This window comes from Engystomops pustulosus, chromosome 5 (genome assembly GCF_040894005.1).
Source record: "Engystomops pustulosus chromosome 5, aEngPut4.maternal, whole genome shotgun sequence".
NCBI classification, from domain to species: Eukaryota; Metazoa; Chordata; class Amphibia; order Anura; family Leptodactylidae; genus Engystomops; species Engystomops pustulosus.
The window spans coordinates 180,355,711-180,378,661 of NC_092415.1; the positions used below are offsets into that span (position 1 = coordinate 180,355,711).

The 22,951-nt window shown below is 42.0% G+C and overlaps 1 protein-coding gene across 2 annotated transcripts in view; it reads left to right on the forward strand.

The window, feature by feature from the left end:
- Nucleotides 1-480: 480 nt before the first annotated feature.
- UBE3C (ubiquitin protein ligase E3C) overlaps nt 481-22,951 on the forward strand; it is a 72,393-nt gene continuing 49,922 nt past the window's right edge. Inside the window, exons 1-11 of one of the 2 annotated variants that reach the window (XM_072153963.1) lie at nt 481-609; nt 4,019-4,132; nt 7,080-7,133; nt 8,348-8,422; nt 9,461-9,601; nt 10,223-10,338; nt 11,593-11,750; nt 13,195-13,348; nt 19,180-19,400; nt 20,898-21,049; nt 22,638-22,825. In XM_072153963.1, coding sequence (XP_072010064.1) covers nt 4,067-4,132; nt 7,080-7,133; nt 8,348-8,422; nt 9,461-9,601; nt 10,223-10,338; nt 11,593-11,750; nt 13,195-13,348; nt 19,180-19,400; nt 20,898-21,049; nt 22,638-22,825 — 1,325 coding nt within the window. In that variant the 5' untranslated portion in view covers nt 481-609; nt 4,019-4,066. Of the gene's footprint in view, nt 610-850; nt 872-4,018; nt 4,133-7,079; nt 7,134-8,347; nt 8,423-9,460; nt 9,602-10,222; nt 10,339-11,592; nt 11,751-13,194; nt 13,349-19,179; nt 19,401-20,897; nt 21,050-22,637; nt 22,826-22,951 lie in introns of those variants that run through there. The other variant, XM_072153964.1, reaches the window with a different exon arrangement.

Genomic DNA, 22,951 nt, shown 5'->3' on the forward strand with positions numbered 1-22,951 from the left:
GACACCTGTGATAACTGTTACAGATAATTGTTGTAGCCAAGGCTAAGGTACAGTAGGTTACCAAAATCCAGAGGGCCGTTTGTAAGTAGGGGTCGTCTGTAAGTCGGGGACTGCCTGTACATGGGTTGGGGTTGGATATGGGGTATTTGCACCCAGAAATAAAAAGTGGGGTGCAGCATTCCCCAGATACAATAAAGGTCGGGGAGCTGTCATGTCCATTCACCTCGCATCACCCATCACTACATAACACTACACAGCGCCAATCACTGCGCAGAGAAGCCCCACTGCGTCACGTGAGCCGTCACGTCATCACAGACCAATAGTAATTCCCGGTCGGCGTTTTTTTTTTCTTATGCACAATGCTTTATTAAACTAGAACATGTGACACCACAGCTACCTGGCTGACATAGCGTCGTCATTACGCAGCCGGAAAGACGTGTGATTGACAAATCTTTTCACCCAATCGGAGGTAGAGAACACTTGCCGGTAGCAACCAATGGGCTGACTGGCTTGAGCCGGGTTGCTGGGGGCGGGACTTCCGTTGTCAAGGGAAATGTCCGGAGCTGCTGCTGTTTTTGTTGCTGAGTGGTGCCCGGTCTGAGCTCCCAGGTAACGAGTCAGCTGTCATAGCGCCGGGGAGGCCGCCGCACAGGGCGGCACGGGGAGAGGGCTCCTTTGCGGGGTCACAGCTGGAGCTCCCCTTGTCATGTCTCTCTGCTGAGTCATATGTCACAGGGAAACCCCTGAGCCCCCACATTATACTGCAAGAAGTGGGCCAGCACTGATGACGTCATACAGTGACGTAACTCCTGCCTTGGCCTTTGTTCTTCACTACTAGCCCCTGTGCAGTGGCCTCATGTGTCATCTCCAGGTCATTGCTTGTACTGATTGCATTATCCATGACATCATACTTGTATGATGTCACACAATGCTTGTGATGTCACATCTGCTCCTGTCCACAATGGAGCGTCATGTAAACCTTCTGATGGAACACAAGTGACTGGCTCTGCCCTCTGCGAGCTGTGACCGCTGAGGCCCAGTTCACACTTGCATTCAGACTTCCGTTATCATCTTCTGTCACTAAAGCAAAAATAACTGAAGTCTAAAATGTCCATTGACTACAAGCGACTGTTTACTGTTTCCTTTTGCTCCATTTCCATTATTGAGATGGAAGAAATAGCGCTGCGTCTCCCGTACGATTTACTGGACACTAAGAGATGCCATTAATAATACATTGTAATTAGCGTCCATTTTAATGGATCCATTATTGTCGCTTGAGTGACGGAAGATAATAGGCAGGTGTGAACTGAGCCTTAGATGTCAGATTTACTACAGCATGCTGTCACATTGCTACATATGCTGTCACATGTCTACCTAGACCCTTAGGTGTTTTTGGGATGGGGAAGTCCTAGATCAGTGATGGCTAACCTATGGCACTAGTGCCAGAGGTGGCACTCAGAGCCCTTTCTGTGGGCACTCAGGCCATCACCAGAGAGGACTCCAGGTATCTTCCTGCAGTCCCAGACCACCCAAGAGTGGCTGTACACAGAACTATTTTAAAGTGACAGTGCTGGGACTACTGCAGGAGTGGGAAGGTGTGGACGGATCTGGATTGTCATTGTAGCTCCTGCTCCCTGTTTATGGAACCCTGGAGAGAAGCTACATGATCATCCAAATTTCTTAGAAGAGAAGGGAGTATAAATCACAAATGAAATTTCTATGTTGGCACTTTGCGATAAATAAGTGTGTCTTGGTTGTAGTTTGGGCACTCGGTCTCTAAAAGGTTCGCCATCACTGTCCTAGATGGAATGGTTATTGATTCTAGATATGACAACTACTGTTATTTTATACAGTGCATCACACGGGGGTGGAAGCGGACAGGGGTCACATATGTGTTTTTATAAAATCTGCAATATGCACCTGAATGCAGGAGATTTGGCATCCTGTTACAACAACAAGCTAGCAGAAGTGTAGGGGATCCCTTCACCACTGTGATCCTGCTAAGGGAGTGGGGTTTAGAAAAGCTTTTCCCAATATAAATGGGACTGAATGGTCCATGGGTGGGGCTTAAGCATCCCTATTGCATAGTAAATTACTCATATGGTAATCCTGATTTGAGTCTCAAAACTGACTTCCTGTCCACACATAAGATGCTGGAGCAATGACACTGTGGAGGACCACAGGAGGAGTGTTATTAGGGGTCCTACACATAGTCCGTATTTTGCATAAGTGTTTGAAAGCCAAAACCGGAAGTGGAACCCAATAAAGAGAACGGGTATAATGGATGACCTGTAACTATTGTAGACATATCCTAGTTTTGGATTACAGATATTGATGCAAAATGTTGTCTGGGAGCAGATGCCTTGATCTTCCCAATATCAAAATATTTAGATGCAGCAATTTTTATGCTGATTAATATGCTCTATATAGTGCTTTTTTTCAATTTTTTTCTATTTATTTGACCTATTGTTATTTTGCTATTGCACACAGACATTGGATTGTCATGCCAGTGCTGTCAAGCATGTGACCCAAAGGTGACCATAGACTCCAGAAAAATATCTACTGATCAGCCTACTGTGCAGTCTACTACTATTCTCTTGCAAAATTAGACTTTTAACCAGTTTTTTACAAAAGCGTAAAGGGGCGAGTGGAAAACGGCACACGAGGCATGGAAACATTTTTTGTGCGTGCCTTGGTTGGCAGTGATGATTGAAGGTTAAAGGGGTTGGCCACTTATAGGAAACTTTAACAGGATAATTATTAGACCCTAATAGGGTCACACATATTATATGTAGTTAGGCCTCATTCACTCAGCCATTATGAGGACGTATATCTGGATACTAATTTGCGTCCAGGTATACCTCCCCACAGCGGCTATGGCCGTACACACATGTGGCACCATACCATACTGCTCATGGGGAAATGATAGAGCCTGCTCTATCTTTCCTCCCTTTTCTATGAAGAGGGGAGGGGTGAGCAGCTCTCACCCCTTCTCCTCTACAGTGCACTGCCATATGAGCGCCTGGCTACTGCTGGACGAGCATACGTTGGTGTGAATGCACTTGTACATTAATAAAGTTTCCCATTGCGCATTGGGAGCTGCAGATCACATAACTCCCGGGTAGCAGGACTTGGAACTTCCTGTGATGCCACATGTCCTGCTTGCTTCTGGCGGATTAAGGAGGCGGTGCAGTCATTACTGTATGTACTCCCCTTCCCCTTTAACCATTCCCATAACAGTGGTTGGAGTGAATTGTGACAAACGGTGTCAAACTGAAAAATTTATGGGTGAACTTATTAGGGTCTTATAGTTACCATGTAAGGGTGATGCAGCACATGGCATTTTGAACGCATCCATTTTTGACTAGTTTTGATTAAGATAATTGGTAAAACCTGTCAAAAACTGATACGTTTTTTAATGGACTGCTTAAAAACGGACCAAACGGGTTCAAAACGCCATGTGTGGCATCACCCTTAAAGTTTCCTTTAAGTGGCCCATCCATTTTAAGGGTAAGCTCACATGGGTGTCATTTTGCCGACCAAAACAAAAAAAAACGGCCTTAGGAAACCGGGATTGGTGCTCTGATACAGACTTTCTCCCATTCATCAATCCAGAGGAAAATAGGGCTTGTTGCTATTTTTACACCTCCAGAAATTTAAAGGAGGCAGATTTTGGACAAATTCAACACCAATTTTTACATCTTTGTGAACATACCCCAAGACCTATTGCCTAAGTCGTGTGTGCTGTGTTTTCTTTATATATACATGTAGGTGACCATGGCCAGAAGTGCTCCTCCATCTGCTGCTGCAGATCTCCTGGCTATGACTAAAGCTTTATTCATAGGGTGTGAAACTGGCAACTTGAAGAATGTAACTTTAGAGATGAACAGGAATAGTATTCAGCTTTATGCAAGGTTTTCTACCACATCCTTGCCCAGAGTAAAGATTATGATGTAACCATGATTCTGCAATGTTTCTTTTTTACACTGATATTTTCTCACTGATTTCTTGTTGTTAGTGACCCCCCTGGAATCGCCATATGTCCTAGATGGGATAAACTGCAGCCATGTTCAGCTTTGAGGGAGATTTCAAAACCAGGCCAAAGGTATCGCTGGGTGGAGCAAGCAGGAAGGTAAGAGAATGAGATTACTCATACACATAGAAATCAGAATGTGCCAAAAATAAGGGACAGGAGGGCTCAGACGTGTGCTGGGTTAGGCTATCCAGAAGCACAGCGGTCAACTGAGCATCTCTTCTAATTTGTTTCAGGGGCCAAGAGCCGAGTCCTCCACCATTCAAATATTCAATTTAGACAGTCTAAAGTTTGATAACTTAAAGGATATTTACTGCCAAAGCCATCATTATAAACTAGGGTCACTTGCTCATAGATCCGGACACTGTGACTGTGGTTATCTTCTTATATTTCTTATATTTATATATATCCAGGGCCTCCTTCCTTCTAAACTCAACTTATAAAACTATGCTACCAAGTTTAAAGCTGTAGCTACAGTTGCACTGTGCCAAAGCACTTTGCCATGAGAGATTATAGCAGGCAGAGGTAGGGGAGAGTGTTGAGGGAGCAACCTGGTGACTGACAACCTGGTAACTTTTATAATTATGCTTATGTGCCAGGAGGGCTCTAGGGGTGTTACTAGAGACCCATAGTGCTTTAGCTTCACATGCTGTTACAATAAGCAGAGCAGGTTTACCCTTTCCCTGCACTTCTTGTTGCTGCTATATTACATAGGCAGAAGGAAGAGGGAGGGAGCAAGGTTGGGTGAATCATGTTCTGCTCATTGTAACATCCTGTGAATCTGCAGCACCGTGGGGTTCTGGTAACACTCCTCAAAGCACTTCTGGATTATTAGCATAATGTTAAAAGTTGAGTTTAGAAGGAGGGAGGTCGTGGATTAGAAATATAAGAAGACTAGCACAGTCACAGGGCCTGGATCTATGAATAAGTGCCCCTGGTTTATCTTGATGCATTTTGAAGTTACACTTTTAAGAGGTTGGTTGGCGATTTATAGCAAACTTTAACAGGGTAAGTTTAAGACCCTAATAGGGTCACCCATATTAAATTTGCCCTATTGATGTTTACTGTGGGCCACAGATTAAGTGACCCCAGGACAGAAGGACTCCGGACTTCCTGTGATCCATGAAAACTAAACAAATATGGAATTTTCCCAAATCTTACTCAACCCAAAATGGAATGACTGAGCTAAAGCACCAAACCACTGAAATAAAAACACAAAGGCTAAGTTATAATTGTCTATGTACAATTATAACTTAGCCTTTAATTATAGCAATTAAAATTTTAAAAAAATTTAATATAGTGCTAATGTATGAAAACATAACCTGAACACATTGGGTACTTTTCTGAACACACATATGTGTGCACACACAGTGAAGTGTCAGGCCCGTTCCACACTTGCGAGTGTGATGCGATGAACTCGCATCACACTCGCAACGCATGCTGCCGGGAACGCACGGCCCGAACGCTGCACCGCGGGAGTGAACTGACATGCTGAGTTAACTCCCGCGGTGCAGCGTTCGGGCCGTGCGTTCCCGGCAGCATGCGTTGCGAGTGTGATGCGAGTTCATCGCATCACACTCGCAAGTGTGGAACGGGCCTCATTGATGTTATGGAGACGGCAGCCCATAGGGCACAGCGTTTGCTATATAATGTGTATATGGTTTTTAGAAAATATGAATAGAAATCTGTGCGGTCCAGCCTTCGGATTTTAATAAAAGTCTTGTATATTATTCTGTGAGCTGCTGTATGAGTTCTCGGCAGGCATTGTTCCAAATGCAGAGATAGACGGCACAAATATAGCACATGACTTATACTGACAAGCAGGTGTTAGTGGCCTTGAAGGCATTTTATATGCCTGATAATGTGGAATGACATTTAACTGAGTTATAGAGTGGTTTTTGAGTTTGGTAGAATTGTGGGTGGTATTATAGTATAGTATAGCATTAATAAGCTGATGAGATTTAAGAGATCTCATCCACACATAGAGAATTGGATCTGCAGAAGTTCTGCCTGGAATTCATGAAAATTTTGTTAACCTTTCCATTGTTGGTTACATCCCGTGCAGACTTGCCCATAATATTGTCATTTAGTGTACCCCTTAAAGGAAATCTACCACCAGGATGAAGGATTGTAAACAAAGAACACTGGCATACACTGGTATGTGCCCCCTATGGCAGGATCCATTTTTCTTTAAGTTTCTTGCATCCTTGTTTTTAAGAATAAAAGGCTTTAAAATGATGCAAATGAGCCTAAGAGGCTCCAGGCTCCATTAATACCTATGGAGCCTGGCGCCCCTCAGGATCATTTGCATCATTTTAAAATCTTTTGTGTAAAAAAACAAGTGCATAAGAAGTTAAAATAAGAACGGATCCTGCTAGAGGGGGCAGACACCAGCATGTAAGTCTGCTTGGTTTAAGATTCTTCATCCTGGTGGTAGATTTCCTTTAAAGGGGTATTCACATTTCAGCAAATAAATTTTATTGTTTGAATAAAGAAAAGAAATCTGACCCTGATCACACAGGTGCACGGCTCTGATTACTCTCTGTGATATAACGAGCCGTGCACCTGTGTGACCAGGGTCAGATATCTGTCTCCTGGAAATAACCATAGAAGCTTCCTATAGAGGGACAGCAAGCAGAGATCTAGAAAACTGTGAGGAATTGGTACAGAAAGTATATTGTATAATTTTTCATCATACAAACAATAACGTTAATTTCCCGAAATGGGAAAAGCCCTTTAAGTGTTTAAGTATAACTAACTGATCACTGAGTGTCGAACTTCTGGTACCCCACCGATCACGATCAAGGGACCCCCAGCTCTGAGAACCCTCATTCTCACTGACGGGTGGAGTGTTTGGACAAGTATGTGTCCTGCCTCGGCGATCAGCTAGTTATCTCCTATGCTGTAGATAGGGGATTACTTACCATAAATACTTTAATAATGAAACTTTTTTTCCTCATTTTTTAAAATTTTTACAACTCCTTAGTTCATTTTTGAGTTTCATATGTTTACTAATATTTATTTAACACTATATTTTACCTACTAGGAAGAAAAAGCTTCTCTGCTTCATAGAACCCAGGAAGAAAGACGGAAGCGGGAGGTAGGACAATGCAATGAAATGTATTTTTCTTATATGCATAATAGATCCTGGTTTCTTCTGCCATTCATATGTAGAATTTGGAGGTAATAAGACAATTATGATTAATTATCCACCAAACATCAATAGCTTCTTGCTTTACACCCCTGTAGAGTGGATTTGCCCAATTGGCAGCTCCTTGTGCCTTTTGTACGGCTTCATGGGAGGCAATATAATATAATGGGGGACATTTACTTAAAGTGTCGGTGTCTGCATTGGCTTTGTTACCGACCTGCTCTCGGAAAGAAGACACACATTTAATATTGTAGAGCTGTGCAGAGACGTTTCTGGCGCCGAGACCATTTTCTGTCCCCGAGACCAAAATCTGTCCCAAGCACCAGAAATATGTCCAACAATCCCTGCTAGACCAGTTTTCTTTTGGTCTACTTTCCGTCAGTTTACACCGCCCAAAAAGGGCTGCGACACATAGTAATTGTGTCTGAGTTTCCGCTCCGCCAAAGCCACGCCCCTTTTCGGAGAAGAGTCGGAGCAGACGGAAAAAGGCATTTTTTCTGTCCCCGACAGCTAATAAATAGGTCGGAGAGCAGAACATGTGGTGAGAGCGCCACAAAACTGGCGGAAACACCATAGTAAATGTCCCCCAATGTGTTCTTACCCCTTTACTGGACTGAATTTTTATTTGCAAGCTTTTCATGGAGTCAAGTCCTTCATTTGAGACCCATATGCAATATATTAGGTTGAATACTAATGTATCAAAAGGAGTCTGCCTTCAGTGTATGATCTCACACTGTTGTGCTGTTGTATTTCTTCACTAAGTTGCTCCACAGCTCTTCCTCTTGTGTAGTGTGTTTTGGAGTGTGGGAAGAAACCGGAGGAAACCCACACAAACATGGAGAGAACATACAAACTCTTTTCAAATGTTGACCTGGGACTTGAACCCAGGACCCCAGCGCTGCAAGGCTGTAGTGCTAACCACTAAGCCACCATGCTAATCTTGGAATATAAATGCATTAACATAGTTCTCCACAGATTTGCACAGATGGGCCTATACCTAACACTGTCAGCAACTTTGTATGGACAAAACTGCTGGTAGACTCCATCCATCCGGTATCTTTTCACTGTGCTTCAAGCTTTCATTTGTCAGAGAAAACCAAAACTAATTCTATAGTTCTATTAGTTCATTAATTGGAACTTTTTTTCAATTACTTTTCTTACAGGAAGAAAGGAGAAGACTTAAGAATGCAATAATTATCCAATCCTATATAAGAGGCTACAGGGATCGAAAACAGCAAGTATGTATTTTCCTGTACAAGTAGGTTGGAAAAGACGGATTGCTTCCCAATCTTCTGGGTGATGAAAATGCCAGTCCTATAATTTAATTGAAGCAGTCGTCTTGCACGCTCAATGCTGCTTCATTTAACCTTATAATACTGCCTAATATAGCCTAGGGGGGGGAGTCCCCCATCAGTCACCAGGCTGCTCTCTCTACCCCCTACCTCTGCCTGCTATAATATCTAGAAGTAAGGAGGTCTTGGATAACAAATATCAGAAGATGACCACAGTTATGTTGTCTGGATCTATGAGTAAGTGGCCCTGGTTTATCATGCTGGATTGTGATGGTAGATTTCTTATAATAAATGATGGATATGGGTCCTTTCACCAGAATTTTTATTTCATGCATACCGTATATACTCATGTATAAACCGAGTTTTTCTGCACAAAAAATGTGCTGAAAAACTTCAACTCGGCTTATACATGATTGAGTAAAAAAAATAAACTGAAGTACTCTCCTTCTGGCGTGTCCCACATTGGCCTGTGTTTTTCTCAACTGGACCTGCAACAAAAAAAAAATCTAAACTTATATTACAGTACGGCATTGGCATAGTGATGCAATTTAAGCCAACTTGGTACACCCCAGCTTCACTGTGCATGCACAATGAAGATGGGGTGTAGTATGCTGGAATGAGTCTGAACCGCCGGACTCATCTATAGGTTAGTATAAAAGTGGTTTCCCCCCCCCCAAATTATCTTGACAGTTTCTTTATAAGGCGTCCAAAGCTCATTAACTCACTCCATGCCCAACCATTGTACAAGTTACAAGGACGTATGGCTGTCTCCCACTCACTGCACTTGTACCTGTTTAAAGAGGAGCCATGTAGGTTGTAAATAAGGAGGATGAAGCCTGCCCAATCCTGATCTCGTATATCCTAGTACACTTGCACTAGCGCCCATCAAAATGTAGACCTTTATGTTAAAAATGAATTGCCCGATGTATTGCGGCCTGTTCATTCCTTCAGAATGCCGATATTGTAATTCTTTCTTATTCTCAGTACTCCATCCAAAGAAGTGAGTTTGATTTCCATGCTAACTCAGCTACTTCCAGTGTAACTTCGGCCGATGGAAGAAACCTTACACTTCTCGTGCGGAAACTGCTCTTTTTTTACAGACAGACGGAAGATTCAAAGCGTTTGGTAAGGTCGATCGTATGAAGTTCTCAATGCCATAACGACATCTCCTTTATGCTGAAATATAATGTCTGTGCATAGTGTATAGGAGACGTTTGTGGCTGAAATGAGAATTGACTTGTTTTCTCCGCTGATGGCTTATCTCTGTGAAAACCCCTTTAATATAACTGCATCTTAAAGGGGTTGACCAGTTTACAATTAAGTGTTTCAAACGACACATTATGTGACTTACAAAAAATAGTGTCCACCCAGGTGCAGCTCATCGTGAACTGTGCACCCACTGCTGTCGCTTGCCATCTGCTATGTTAGTCATTGGGGGCTGCTGATGGGGATAGAAGCAGTGATAAATCTCCCCCTATGTTAGAAAGTCATGTGATCTGTTGCTTGCTGCACCATATAGAACAAAATGTCACAGTTTATGGGGTTTTCCATGGATAGGCCATCATGTATCTTGTTGGAAAACCCCTTAAAATTAAATTTTTATTAATTTAACGTCAGTTAACAGTACAGTTTCATAAACAAAATTATTTTGGAGCTTTCATCATTGCTTCAAGGTTATCTGCTTATTAGACGAGATGATCCTCTTGAGACCAGGTAGATATTAATTTTTTTTCTCGTTTTGTTTAGATCTGGATCTGCCAGAACTTGATCAAATATAATTCCCAGTTTGTAAAACAACTTACTGGCCCAGATAGACTTACCTGTCTGTACCAAATCAAGAGACTCTTGGGGTTATGTTGCAGGTATGTAAATGACAGTTGATATGATGATAAGGAAATACTATGATGTATTCTACTAGGGAACAGCTTCATTCAGAGTCATTTTATATAGTATTGTTACTGTATGAAGGGGAACAGTTACAATATGGTTATGTGACATTTATGGCATATCCACTGGTCCCGCATCTTCCTTGTGATTGTATCTTCCCCCTGACCCCAAATCTTGTGACAGAAGTGAATGCAGATGTGGTTGTGCATGAGCTGCTCTTTCTATTCACTTCTCTGGGATTTTCCAGGGAAGAACAACTTTTCTCCGAACTCAAATAAGGGTGAATAGGGAGAGGCCCACATGCGGCTCGATCCACATCTATTTGGTTGTTTTGCAGTTTCTCACTTGTTCCATATATGTATGTGCCTTTAATACATGAGATGCTCTAATCCATCTACACAAGCAATATGATCATTTAGTAATGCAGCATAAGGCTCCTTTCGCACACACATATGCTACACCCATATCAGGCATAGTATATGTTCAACTGGAGAGGTAGAGGGCTTTGCGCTCCTCACCCCTCCCCTCTCCATAGTGAGATGTGCTTCTAGACTCCATATTTTTTCTGCCCATGTTTGTATGCTTACCATACTGTACACAATGCACTCCTATGGTGGCCATATTATAGCTGCAGTTCATACAGCTAGTATACAGCCGCCATATAGTATACAGCCGTTTGGAAGGGGCCTAAGGCTTTGAGATTTCTACCTAAATGGATAAAGTTCACCATTGCCCTTTTCAAAAGGAGTAAAGATGTCACTTTTGAGGCTGAGTATATATACCCACATTATAACATAAATCAGCAACGTGGAGTTACCAATTGGTGTTTCCCTAGACTGTCCAATGTTGTCAGTCCTTAAAAGTGAAATATTGAACCCTCATCCTGTTTCCCAGCAGATGGCTGAGCATAGGCACTGCTGCACCATACACTGTATCTGGGAGTGCAGCACCCAGTTATATTTGGCAGTCTCATGGTGATTGAATAGGGCAGTATTGCACATGCTCACGTTTGGAATTGGAGCCCCATTTATGTGTATGGTGGAGATCCAAGCGGCTGAATACCCACCGATTAATAGGTGATAACATGAAAACAAGGTTGTTTTTTTCGTGTTATATATACACGCCCTTGATGTCTTAGGATTTTGTAGTGATGACCAGTTACATGTAAAAGTTCTTTTTTTTGCGGCTCCATATAAAATAAATTGATTTTTCTTTTCTGTGTTATTTAGGTTATTACAGCATTGCCACGATGACAGTCTCAATGTTGCACTGCCCATGAGAATGGTTGAAGTATTTTCGTCGGAAAACACTTACTTACCTGTCCTACAAGATGCCATGACTGTGGCCTCATTAGTTGAACAAATTTTGCACTACATGATTCAGAAAGGTTGGTAAATTGCATGTTTCATTTCTGATTCTTGTTCCATACAAAATCAACATCAGTGCAGCGCTTTAAAGGGAACCCGTCACTAATAAACCTAATGAAAGGTTCCCATAGCACTGTGCGTGTGATATTCATCACTGTGGGACTCCAGTCTCCAGCGTCTCCCTCATCCAATGGGAGGAATGGAGGGAGATGCTGGAGACATGGGTTGAGTCATACAGTGACTCGCATGAATAACACTCCACTGACTTGCTTCTCCTTCTGGCAGGTTGCCAGGTAGGCTTACAAAGTTCATTCATAAGGAGCACTTACTCATAGATGCAGGCACTTTGACTGTGGGAATCTTCTTATATTAATAATCCATGGCTTCCTTCCTTCTAAAATCATCTTTTTTACTTGTGCTAAGAAGGGCTCTTGAAGGTGTTACCAGCCTGTGCTGTAGCTTCACAGGCTGTTATCATGCTTTCTTTTGATGGTACATTTTTTTTATGATGGGAGCTTAAGTATAGAATTAAAAAGCTTAATTCTATACTAAGCTTTCTTGTCTCCAGGGTTTTTGGTCCTCTGCAACTGGAAATTATGATGTCATGTACATTGGACATTTGGTGAGTCACTTCTGAGTGAACAGAGATTTACTTTATTGTCACCTGTGCAATGTATGTGACGTCATTACCTCTAGTCCAATATTATTGGAGAGCTTCCACTGGAAGCAGGAGGACCTTCCCAAGAGGTAAGGATGCTTTCTTTTTTGTACTTTATTAAAAAGTGCTACTTTAGGGTTTTTCAGAATATTACAAATCCTATTACAGAGTAAGTGTAAACCTACAGAGTTCTTAATCTAACCTTAATAAAATATAATTGAATTATGATTAGAATTCTAATAATTCTTATAGATGATTACAGTATAAGGCTTCATGCACACAAACACAGCTTCTGCCCATTTGTTATTCACTGATGCAACTCGGACATATTCATTTCTATGGACTGTCACACACGGTCAGTGTTTCCACAGATCCGTGTGCCAACCAACTATATGAGCCGCAGAACTCTGAGCGGGCCCTGTTCCGGCGGGAGCGGGCCCTGTTCCGTCGGGAGCGGTGCTATTCCTGGCGTATGGCATCATTGTTGTGTGAGCGGACCTCACACGCTGATGGCACACGTACCATGGATCTGATGTTTGCAGCTCTAGTTTTGCGCTTGTTGATGTATAGGTAGTCTAAATGGAAGGAAGTTTCTCAGATTGTAACATAAGGAATGTAAAAGGTTCACGTTACATTTTCCTTTTACTAGTTAGAACATCTACGTGTCATGATATAATAGGCCGCTCTGATTCATCCAACTTGTAAAATGCTGTTATCTCATAGATCCAGCTACATTGCTGTGAGAAGTCATTACCTCTGCAATTTTCTTTTTTTTTTTTATGGAAATCTCCTCTTTTGTCCTCCAGGCTACTACAGGTCACTGTTTCTGCTAATAAACAACAAACTTCCATCCAGCATTGACTATAGCGACGTCTCCAGAGTTCCTATTGCAAAGGTTCTGCTAGAGAATGTTATGAAACCATTGCACTTTACCTACAGCTCCTGCTCTGATGGTGCAAGGTAAGACATGGCCTGATCCATCGTACATGGTTACAGGTTTTATGCATCAAGTGAAACTGTGCTTTAAAGATGCACCAGATTTAATATAGGTGACTCACTCTAGATAATAAATCTGGCGCATACTCTTTCTAACTTTATTTTACTATTGAATGACTTACTACTTATGAAATCTAAGGAAATCCATTAGGAAATCTCTGAATTGAGTGATTTTGCACAAAAAACAATTATAAACTTCAGGACCTTGGGAAAGCTGGGTTGCATGCAGACTGCCTACATAAACACATTACATGGAGCTTTCTATACTGTCCAGACAGGATTAATCAACCTGTTCTGGATCACTCATACACAGCACCTGGTGGATGGTGCAGTGATTGATTACTTCTGCCTGTCAGGGACAACACCGTGATTCCATCATTCTCTCAAGCGATGCACAATTAGGGTAAGAGGAGAAATAACAGAGCAGCAACAGGACTACGAGAGCCTCGTTGTCATAATTTTATAATTGTTTTTTCAGCAAAACCACTCAATTCAGGGATTAAACAAGATATGATCCTGCATCATTGTAGCTACAGCATGTTTGCTTCATAATGCATCAAATCAAATGGTAGAATTTCTTTAACACAACTTAAAGGGAACCTTCCAAGGCGATTTAGGAACCTGAACCAACCCCAGTTCTGAAATATGTAAACTCAGCCTGCAATGAAAAAAAAACAAAACAATTGTATATTCTTACCTTTGTCTGGAGATCCAACATCTGTGCAGACAATCCGTGATGTCCACATTGTACTCCACAGCTTCACTGCACATGTGCTGTGGGTACGACGCATGAGCAATGAAGCCAGGGTGCACTGCACCCGCTGTATTGAAGCATCGCATAGGCACCTAGAACACCAGAGATTAGTCTGATGCAACTTCTTGGACTCGACTTTCATATATAATAATATAATAAGGAATCTTTTTTTTTTTTTATGGCAGGCATAGATGGAGAAGTGAGAGGGTGAACACTAAAACACTGGTCTATAAGGACCTGTAGATGGTGTCCCATATTGCCTTGACAGATTCTGCTTAACCCTTTCACAACTGCAATACAGCTCTATATGTCCCATTTGCACATGCCCCGTGCAGAAAGGACGTTTATAAACACTGTGACATTGGCCAACTTCAAACAGATATATTTCCTGAACCTAAAAAAAGAACATAATTCTGGTGTCATAGTAAACAGGAAAATCTCCCCTTTAATATGATATCTGAATGCTTCACAGAATCGGAGATATCCACTCTTAAAGTTGTAGTAAAAAATTTCGATTTTTATATACAGGACTCTATTTCCAAAAACTCTGACTTTAATTTTACGAGTGGAGATTCTCCTGTTAAATATGACACCAGATTTGTGTAAATAGGTGCCAAGGTTCAGGAGGAGGAGGCACAACCACAAGGAGTCAAAAAGCATAAGGAGCAGCAGGAAAGACTTGGCGTACAGTTTGCAGAATTGCAGATGTACATGCACCCTCTGCATTTGTAGCTGAACTTGGGGAAAGAGGGATGCAATTATGCTTTACATATTTATAACCTATTTTGGTCATTAATTGGTTTTATTTTATATTGGGTTATTAATTTTATAAAGAAAAATGTAATATGCAATTAATAATACTATCCTATGAAGTATCACATGTCATGGATAAAAACAAACTAAATATTGTTTTGACATGTAAAGTATTTCCATAAATATTGTCATTTAAAGAAGCACGCAACAGAACTGCAGAACTGCATTCAGACACTGATGACCCTTGGTCACGAAGGGGTTAAAGAAAATCATCAAAATCAAACATGATAAACCAAGGGCACTTTCTCCCCCGGCGCCGATGTATGCCAGTCCTACAACAATACGGCGGACATACATCGTGTGCATGTAGCCTAAGGCTAAATTCACACTGCCGTGAGCCCGCCGCACCGTAGCACGGCGGGCACACGGCAGCGCGGGGAGAGGAGGAGGAGGAGGAGGTGAGCGCAGCTCACCCCCGCCCCTCTCCATAGGAATTAATGGCGCACGGCGCCGTAATACGGGGAAAGATAGGACATGTCCTATCTTTCCCCGGGCTACGGAGCGGTACGGTGCCACGCGTGTGCTGCACCGTACCGCTCCCGTACAGGGCCGTGAGCCCAAAGAAGTGTATGGGGGACGTATATCGGCCGTATATACGTCAGCCGTATATATACGTCCCCCATACTGTAGTGTGAATGTAGCCTTAGTTTGTAAAGTAACAGTCTGTAAAGTGTCCCCTAGTAACAATGTTACTTCTACGTTGCTAGGGCCAATCTGTCTTGAAAACAGATCTCCCTCTTCTCTCCTGTTTTTCACACAGCTGTGAGTGTTAACCCTTTCTGCTCTCTCCCTGGCTGCAGTATGCTTTGAGCATAATTTTCAAACACCTAGCTGAAAGTGAAGGGGTTAATCTTCACTAACCGGGCTTTTTAACCAAACACAGGGAGATTAGATGTGATCTCTCTCATGCAGCCTCCAGAGATGCACACTGTACAGGCTAGAATCTATGAGAGGGAGTAGCTTTTTTTTTTTTTTTTTTACAAACAAAACAAAATTTGTTAATAAATTGTATTAGAAAAATGTTCACTACATCCTCCCATACACAATATAAAAAATTATTTCATATGACGGTTACGCTTTAAGCCATGTATTAAAACTACAGGCAGTCCCCGGGTTACATATGTAAATCGGAACTGTATATTTATCTTTGTAACCCCAGCCAAATTTTTTTTTGGTCTCTGTGACAATTGGATTTTAAAAATGTTAGATTCTCATCAGAACCAGGAATAACAATGAAGCTTCATTGTAGACACCAGTGATAACTGTTACAGCTGTTTATTGTAACCTGGGGCTAAAGTACAATAAATTACCAACATCCAGAGGTCCGTTTGTAACTAGGGGTTGTTTGTAAGTCGGGTGTTCTTAAGTAGGGGACCGCCTGTACACGGCAATTATACCCAACCATAGTTTGGATAGCAATGTCTAGGATTCGGGATTTGCGCATGTTGTCTGGACGACTTGGTCTGACTTGCTACAGTAAAGGTTGGTCCCAGCACACAAGACAAGCAAGGAGGAGTTAAATTAGCATCAACCACCAACCAGGGTGCATTGGTGTAATGCCCAGTTCTTTTTAAAATAAACCAATCCCTATGAGAGCAGGAAGCTGCTGTAGAGACCTGCTCTGGTGGTCTTAGGCCCCTTTCACATGGACGTTGTGGGGTTGTATATGTCGGTCAGATATATGTCCCCATAAACGCCTACGGCTCCCGGCAGTGTAGCCATTGTACTGTACTGTGTCGGGCACCATGCTTCACTATGGAGAGGGGAGGGGTCAGTATGTGTCATATGTGAAAGAAGCCATAGATTGTACACTTACATTATATTCGGATCTTTACGGAACGGTAGACATATGTGGGGTAAGGTATAGAGCAGTGGAGCCTCCTGCTATATACAGCATGGCAGTGGTAGCCACCGCATATGTGTGCAGGCTTCCTGAGCATAGACTGCAGATGATAGAGAATTCGTAAAAGCGGAATTGATTTTGAGATTTGACCTTGAGACTGGTGTTTGTTTTCAGAGTTTCCAGTGCCGTGATTTATCCTCCTCCTTTGCATAGACTTATAAAGTCATTCTGGCTGCCATACTGTGTATTTGCATTTTCTTGAGTTTAATGTAAGCCTGAAAGTTATAAATGATGAGTAATCTCCGTGTTGTACATTTCAACAATTTATACTGATTACTTTAGGGTAGAAGATTAAGAGACATACGTTGTGTGTATCTAAGGCAGTGGGGCTGACAGCTTTTTGGCAATGAGAATTGCATCAAAAGAATTATTCGCCTTAATTTAATTTGCAATTTTGCCAGCGATGTCCCTGCCCACGGTCAACTATTTCCAAAGCGCGTAGTTTTGATATATCTTGCGATAAAATTCCGGATTTTGATCAGTGAATCGTTATGAGATGGCCCAAAGTTAATGATAACCGGGGGTCACAATGATCTGTGGTTTAACTTTATGTTGTATTCTGTTCTTTTCCATTGCTGGGCACTTCTTAAAGGGGATGTCCCATCTTATTAAGTTGTCTTCTATCCACAGGATAGGGGAAGCGGAGCTTATCCTTGAGGGTACCTCCTGGGACCTCCACAGATCACGAAACCCCCAGCAGTTTGGAGAACGGGTCCCTTTTGTTTCTGACGGAGGGGCAAACTTCTTATATATTGATCTCTACTTAAAGGGAACCTGTTGAAATTGTCCTAATACACCACAACCATATTGTTGTGAAGCAGATTACAAACTTCCACATCATGTGTCTTTCATCAACCTTAAAGTAAGATGCAAATTGATTGTATAAAGTTATCGGGGAGGAGAACTACAAACTGAAGTCAAGTTTTCCTTGCTTAAGAATACTCTCTTCACTGTACTTAAAGGGAACCTGTCACCAGGGACCTCATTTTCACTAATGACAGGTTGCAGGTTGCACCTGCAGTGCAAATCTGCCTTTCTGCCTTTTCTATGCATTTACATTACAATATAATATAATTGTGTGTTATAACTTACTCTTGCTCCATGACAAAATCCTGGGGTAGTCACAGGGGCTGAACTTTGGTTTGGATGCATTTCAAAAAACAACATGTGACTTGTCTGTTACTCACTCCTCAGAGCTTGCCCCCCACCTTTGTGCTCCTGTCTAGCTCCACCTCCTGCTCCTTCTCAGAGGTTACAGCCTGGTCAGCCTGACATCAGTGGGGGAGGGACAAGCTGTACAGGAGCACAAACATGGAGACAGCCTGCAGCTCAGACAAGTTACATGTTGTTTTTTGAAATGCATGCAAACCAAAGTCCAGCCCCTGTGACTACCCCCGGATTTTGTCAGGGTGCAAGGTAAGTTATAACACACAATTATATTGTTATGCAAATGCTTAGAAAAGGGAGAGAGACATTTTTGCACTGCAGGTGTGAAGGGCTTCTGCAACCTGTCTTTAGTGAAAATGAGGTCCCTGGTGACAGGTTCCCTTTACGGACACAAAACTTAAACATCACCAACTCCCTTTCCTGAAGTCTGTTGCATGATGTCAAATACAGTATTCTGAGATGGGAGAGCTTGACTTCAGTGCTGAATTCTCCGCCTCTTTAATTTTACACAACCAATTTACATCTCATTTCAGAGTTGATTTTCTGGATGATGCCGTCTTGAAGGTGTTAATCTGATTCACACTAGTTGGAGATTATTTGGTCAATTTCTGTTTACAGCTTCCCTTTAAAGGGGTTGTTCCAATTTTTGTTATCCGCTATGCACGTGATAAAGTATAACAATCTGATCGTCATGGCTCCAACAGCTGGGGCCACTATGGATCACACAAGAATATGACCCCCAGCAATCCAGAGAATGGGGGTCCCTTTCTCACTAATGAATGGAACGGCAGGACAAGTATGTGTTCTGTCGCTTCATTCAGTTGTATGGGAGTGACTGAAATGGCTGAGCACAGCACTCGGTTATAAGAGGACTGAGGATAGCTGAGTAGGGCTATTTCGGTCACTCCCATACAATTGAATGTATGGACACATGTTCAACCTGCCGCTCCATCGATTAGTGGGAATGGGATGTCCAGATTTGGTTTGTAATTTACATAAAGAGGGATTTCGGCAATGGGAGGTGTCTCACCACATAGATCAACAAGCGTTTTCATTATGTATCACTGTGTGAAATGTATTATCGTACTTTTGAAGGTTTACTATTCACTGAATCTGTGTTTTCTTCCTAACTAACAATATATTCTTTTTAATGTTCAGGCAACAGGTTTTCTCTGCCTTTACCAGAGAGTTTCTGGCTGCACCTTACACCGATCAGATCTTCCACTTCATCATTCCAGCACTGGCGGACGCGCACACCACTTTCCCCTATGAACTGTTCCTCAACGCTTTACTAGGGGAACAGTGTCATCGCCCGCTGAGATGTGACCAGACGCCTTGGCTTTTCTATTTTGTGCTCACAGTCGGGGAAACGTTCTTGAGTAAGTCTCCATTTTCAAGATTTTGGGCCTGTTTGGGAATGTTTTGAGATATATCCACCTGTACAAACATTTTTCTTTATTCATTCAGTGTATACAAAATAAAAATAAACTCCTACTGTAGTAGTTATAATATATTCAATACTTTTATTATTTTTTTTCTTCAGCTGCTTTGCAAACTACCAGGCTCCATGGTAACAGACCACAAAACAAGCTCTGTGTAGTCTGATCCTGCAGCCACATTTATATATATATTTTTTGTCCCCTATTTAAAGGGGTTGTTATTTAGTTATAACGCACAATTAATTCCATGGTGTTGAACATTCACTAAGGGGCTCATATAGATGAAAACAAGTACAAAACATTTGGGTTGTACCAAGTTTGATTGTTATCCCTTATGCACAGGAGAGAGGATAACAAACTGATCGCAGGGAGCTGCAAAAATAACAAAACCGAGGCTCCCCTCTCACTAATTGATGTAGAGGCTGTTAGAGAATGCTCCGTTCAATACTTTGGAAGTGGAGGAAATTGCTGAGCACGGTGTTCATCTATTCCCTGCACTCTTGTAGACAGTGAACGGCAGTGCTGGAGATATACGAGCGCTGTGCTTGGAAACTTTTGCCGCTCCAATAGTATTGAATGAAGTGACGGGACACATACTCAATCTGCCACTCCATCAATTAGTGAGGGTGGGATTCCTGATCTTGTGATCAGTTGAGGTCCCAGCATTTGGACCCTCAACAATTATTGTTATTTTCTTGAATGTAACAGAGCCTGGCACTTTAGTTTGGGCACACTAAAGCCTCAGCTAATGTTTACCTGGAGTCAAACCCCTGCCAAACTTTTATTGATGACCTATAAGGATAGGTCATGAATGAAATACTCCTGTAATATCCTCTTTTTAGTTTTGGCACGAATGGTTTGTTTTCTTTTAATTTATTGTGACAATAGAGGAAATCTAGGATGAAAATCCAGTATGAGCCAGGCCTCCTACATTGTCCTTGTTATCCATGGCCTCTTACCTTTTAAAATTCAACGTTTCAAATTATGCTAATTAACCTGTAGTTTTCCTGGGGGGAAAGTTACCAGGAACACTCTGTCCTGTAGCTTCATAGACTACCCCTGCACTTCATGCTGCTGTTAGATTACACAGGCAGAGAGTGTGAGAGAAGGGGGTTGGGTAAGACATGTTCTGCTCATTGTAACAGCCTGTGAATCTGGAGCACTGAGGGCGTTTGGTAACGCCCCCAGAGCCCTTCTAGCTCACTTGCATAACTTTAAAAGTAGGCCATGGACTACAAATATAAGAAGATTACCACAGTCATGGTGCCTGGATATATGAGTAAATGCCCATGGATTTTGATGGCAGGTTTCCTTTAATAATGCTATTATAGACCATCATGTTGGTGTATGGTTATTATTTGGGAATGAGGTTAGAATGAGTTAAGCATTATGTATTCTTATTAGGATTCATTCCATCACAATGACCTTGTATTTCAGGCACTCTATCAGAGGAGGGGATGCTTGTATACCTGAGAGTACTGCAGGCCTTTCTCTCTCAGTTACCAGTCTCCACTGTCACAAATCACCAGGAGCTCGCCAGTGACTCTGAAGATGATGATGAAGATATGGGCAAAATGGTCACCACAATGGTAAGTGAAACCATCCCATTTATAAGTTATACACAGGAAGTCTCCGGGTTACTTACAAGGTAGGTTCTGTGGATTTGTTCTTAAGTCGAATTTGTATGCAAGTCAAAGCAGGTATATTTTGTAGGTTTACCTCCAGGCAGCTGAACACCCACCCTTTCTCCTTTTTTTTTTTTTTTTACTTTTAAAAAGAAAAAAAAACCTAACAAAAATCCTATGCTCTCCTGTCCTGGGTTCCCAGAAGCAGCAGCAGTAGTAGAGAGAAGAAGAGAAGATTACTGCTGCTGCTTCTGGGATGTCAGGAAAGGTGAGTATAGGATAAATTTTTTGGGTTCTTTGGGTGGTTTATGGCTGCTGCTCTACATAATTGCAGTAGTGATGTGCCAAGTACAGGCAGTCCCCGATTTAAATGGGACATGTCAGGGGGATGGGAACAGGTCCATATGGACCACTGGTTTAGTGTCCCAAATAGCTCCCAACACAATAACCCCCCCCCAAAAAAGAGGTTTATAAATATCTAATTTGCAACTGCTGGCGCCTGCACGGTGTAGTTAGTACATCCCGGCTTGAGTGCACAAGCGCGTTAGGTACGGCGCATATGTAGTTAAACCGTGATTTTAATCTGGCTTCACTTGCCGCAATACAGGGACTAGGAGCTGGCGCAGGATCTATAGATGATTCTGTTGTGCCTCATCAGACTTACCTCTTGGTAAGTATAATTTTTTTTTCTATTCAAGCCACCTGACAGCTCCTCTTTTAGGAGACCTGACTTACATATGAACGTATCTGGCCACTGTTTGGAGACGATCTCTGGATGCTGGTTATTTACTGAACCCAGACTGCAATTGTCAACTCTAAAGTGTCTGTAATCAAGCTTTATTATTAATACTTGTTCCCTTGTAAACCCAAAATTTTGAAAATCCAATTGTCACATGGAACAAAAAATAATTTAAGAGTTACATTTACAAAATATACCTGATTTACAAACAAATTCAACTTAAGAACCAACCTATAGAACATATCTTGTACATAACCCGGGGACTGCCTGTATATAGATGTCACCGCTGACCTGCTATGGGTTTGCTTATCACTGCGGCTCTGGGTTGCTGGAAGTGGAGGGTTCTGGTGAGGCTATTTCTACAAATAAGCCTCTTTGAAACAGCATCACATGTGACTCTGAGAAAGCCAATACACAGTGACCAATTATCACATTACCATTATCAGTACTTCTGTGATCTGATTTCCAATGGGTCCCAAAGAATCCGGAAGGACCTTCCTAACTTGTACCTAGGTTCACCATCATTCCATCCTGCCATGGTTTTAATATTTTCAATGGCAAGAATAGCACTGCAGACTACACAGATGGAATGAAATGCAGTGCAAGTGTGAACAGAATCTTAGCAGAATTTTAGGGATAGCTAAATACAAACCCAGTACTAAAATGTAGCGCACTGACAATGTGTAAACCATTTTTACAGGTGATCATTGTCTGTCAGCTCCAGGTGCCACATTATAACCTGATCTTATAGTTAATCGTATTATATCCTCGTAGTAAGTAATAATTCTTAATTTTTTATGTTCTTGTGCACAGGGCGATGGCAAGATGTCTGTGCAATACATCACAGAAGAGTGCCTAAAGAAGCTGGACACTAAGCAGCAGACTAACACACTGCTGAATATGGTGTGGAGAGATTCTGCCAGCGAGGAGGTCTTCACTCTTATGGCCTCCATATGCCATACACTAATGGTACAGCACCGCATGATGGTTCCCAAAGTCAGGTAGGAATACTCCATTTACTGAACTTATATGTCACAGAGTAGTAAATTTCACACAGTGTATCTGCATGCAGCACTATATATGTATATATATTATAGCATTTTTGATGACTATGCTCATTATTTGGG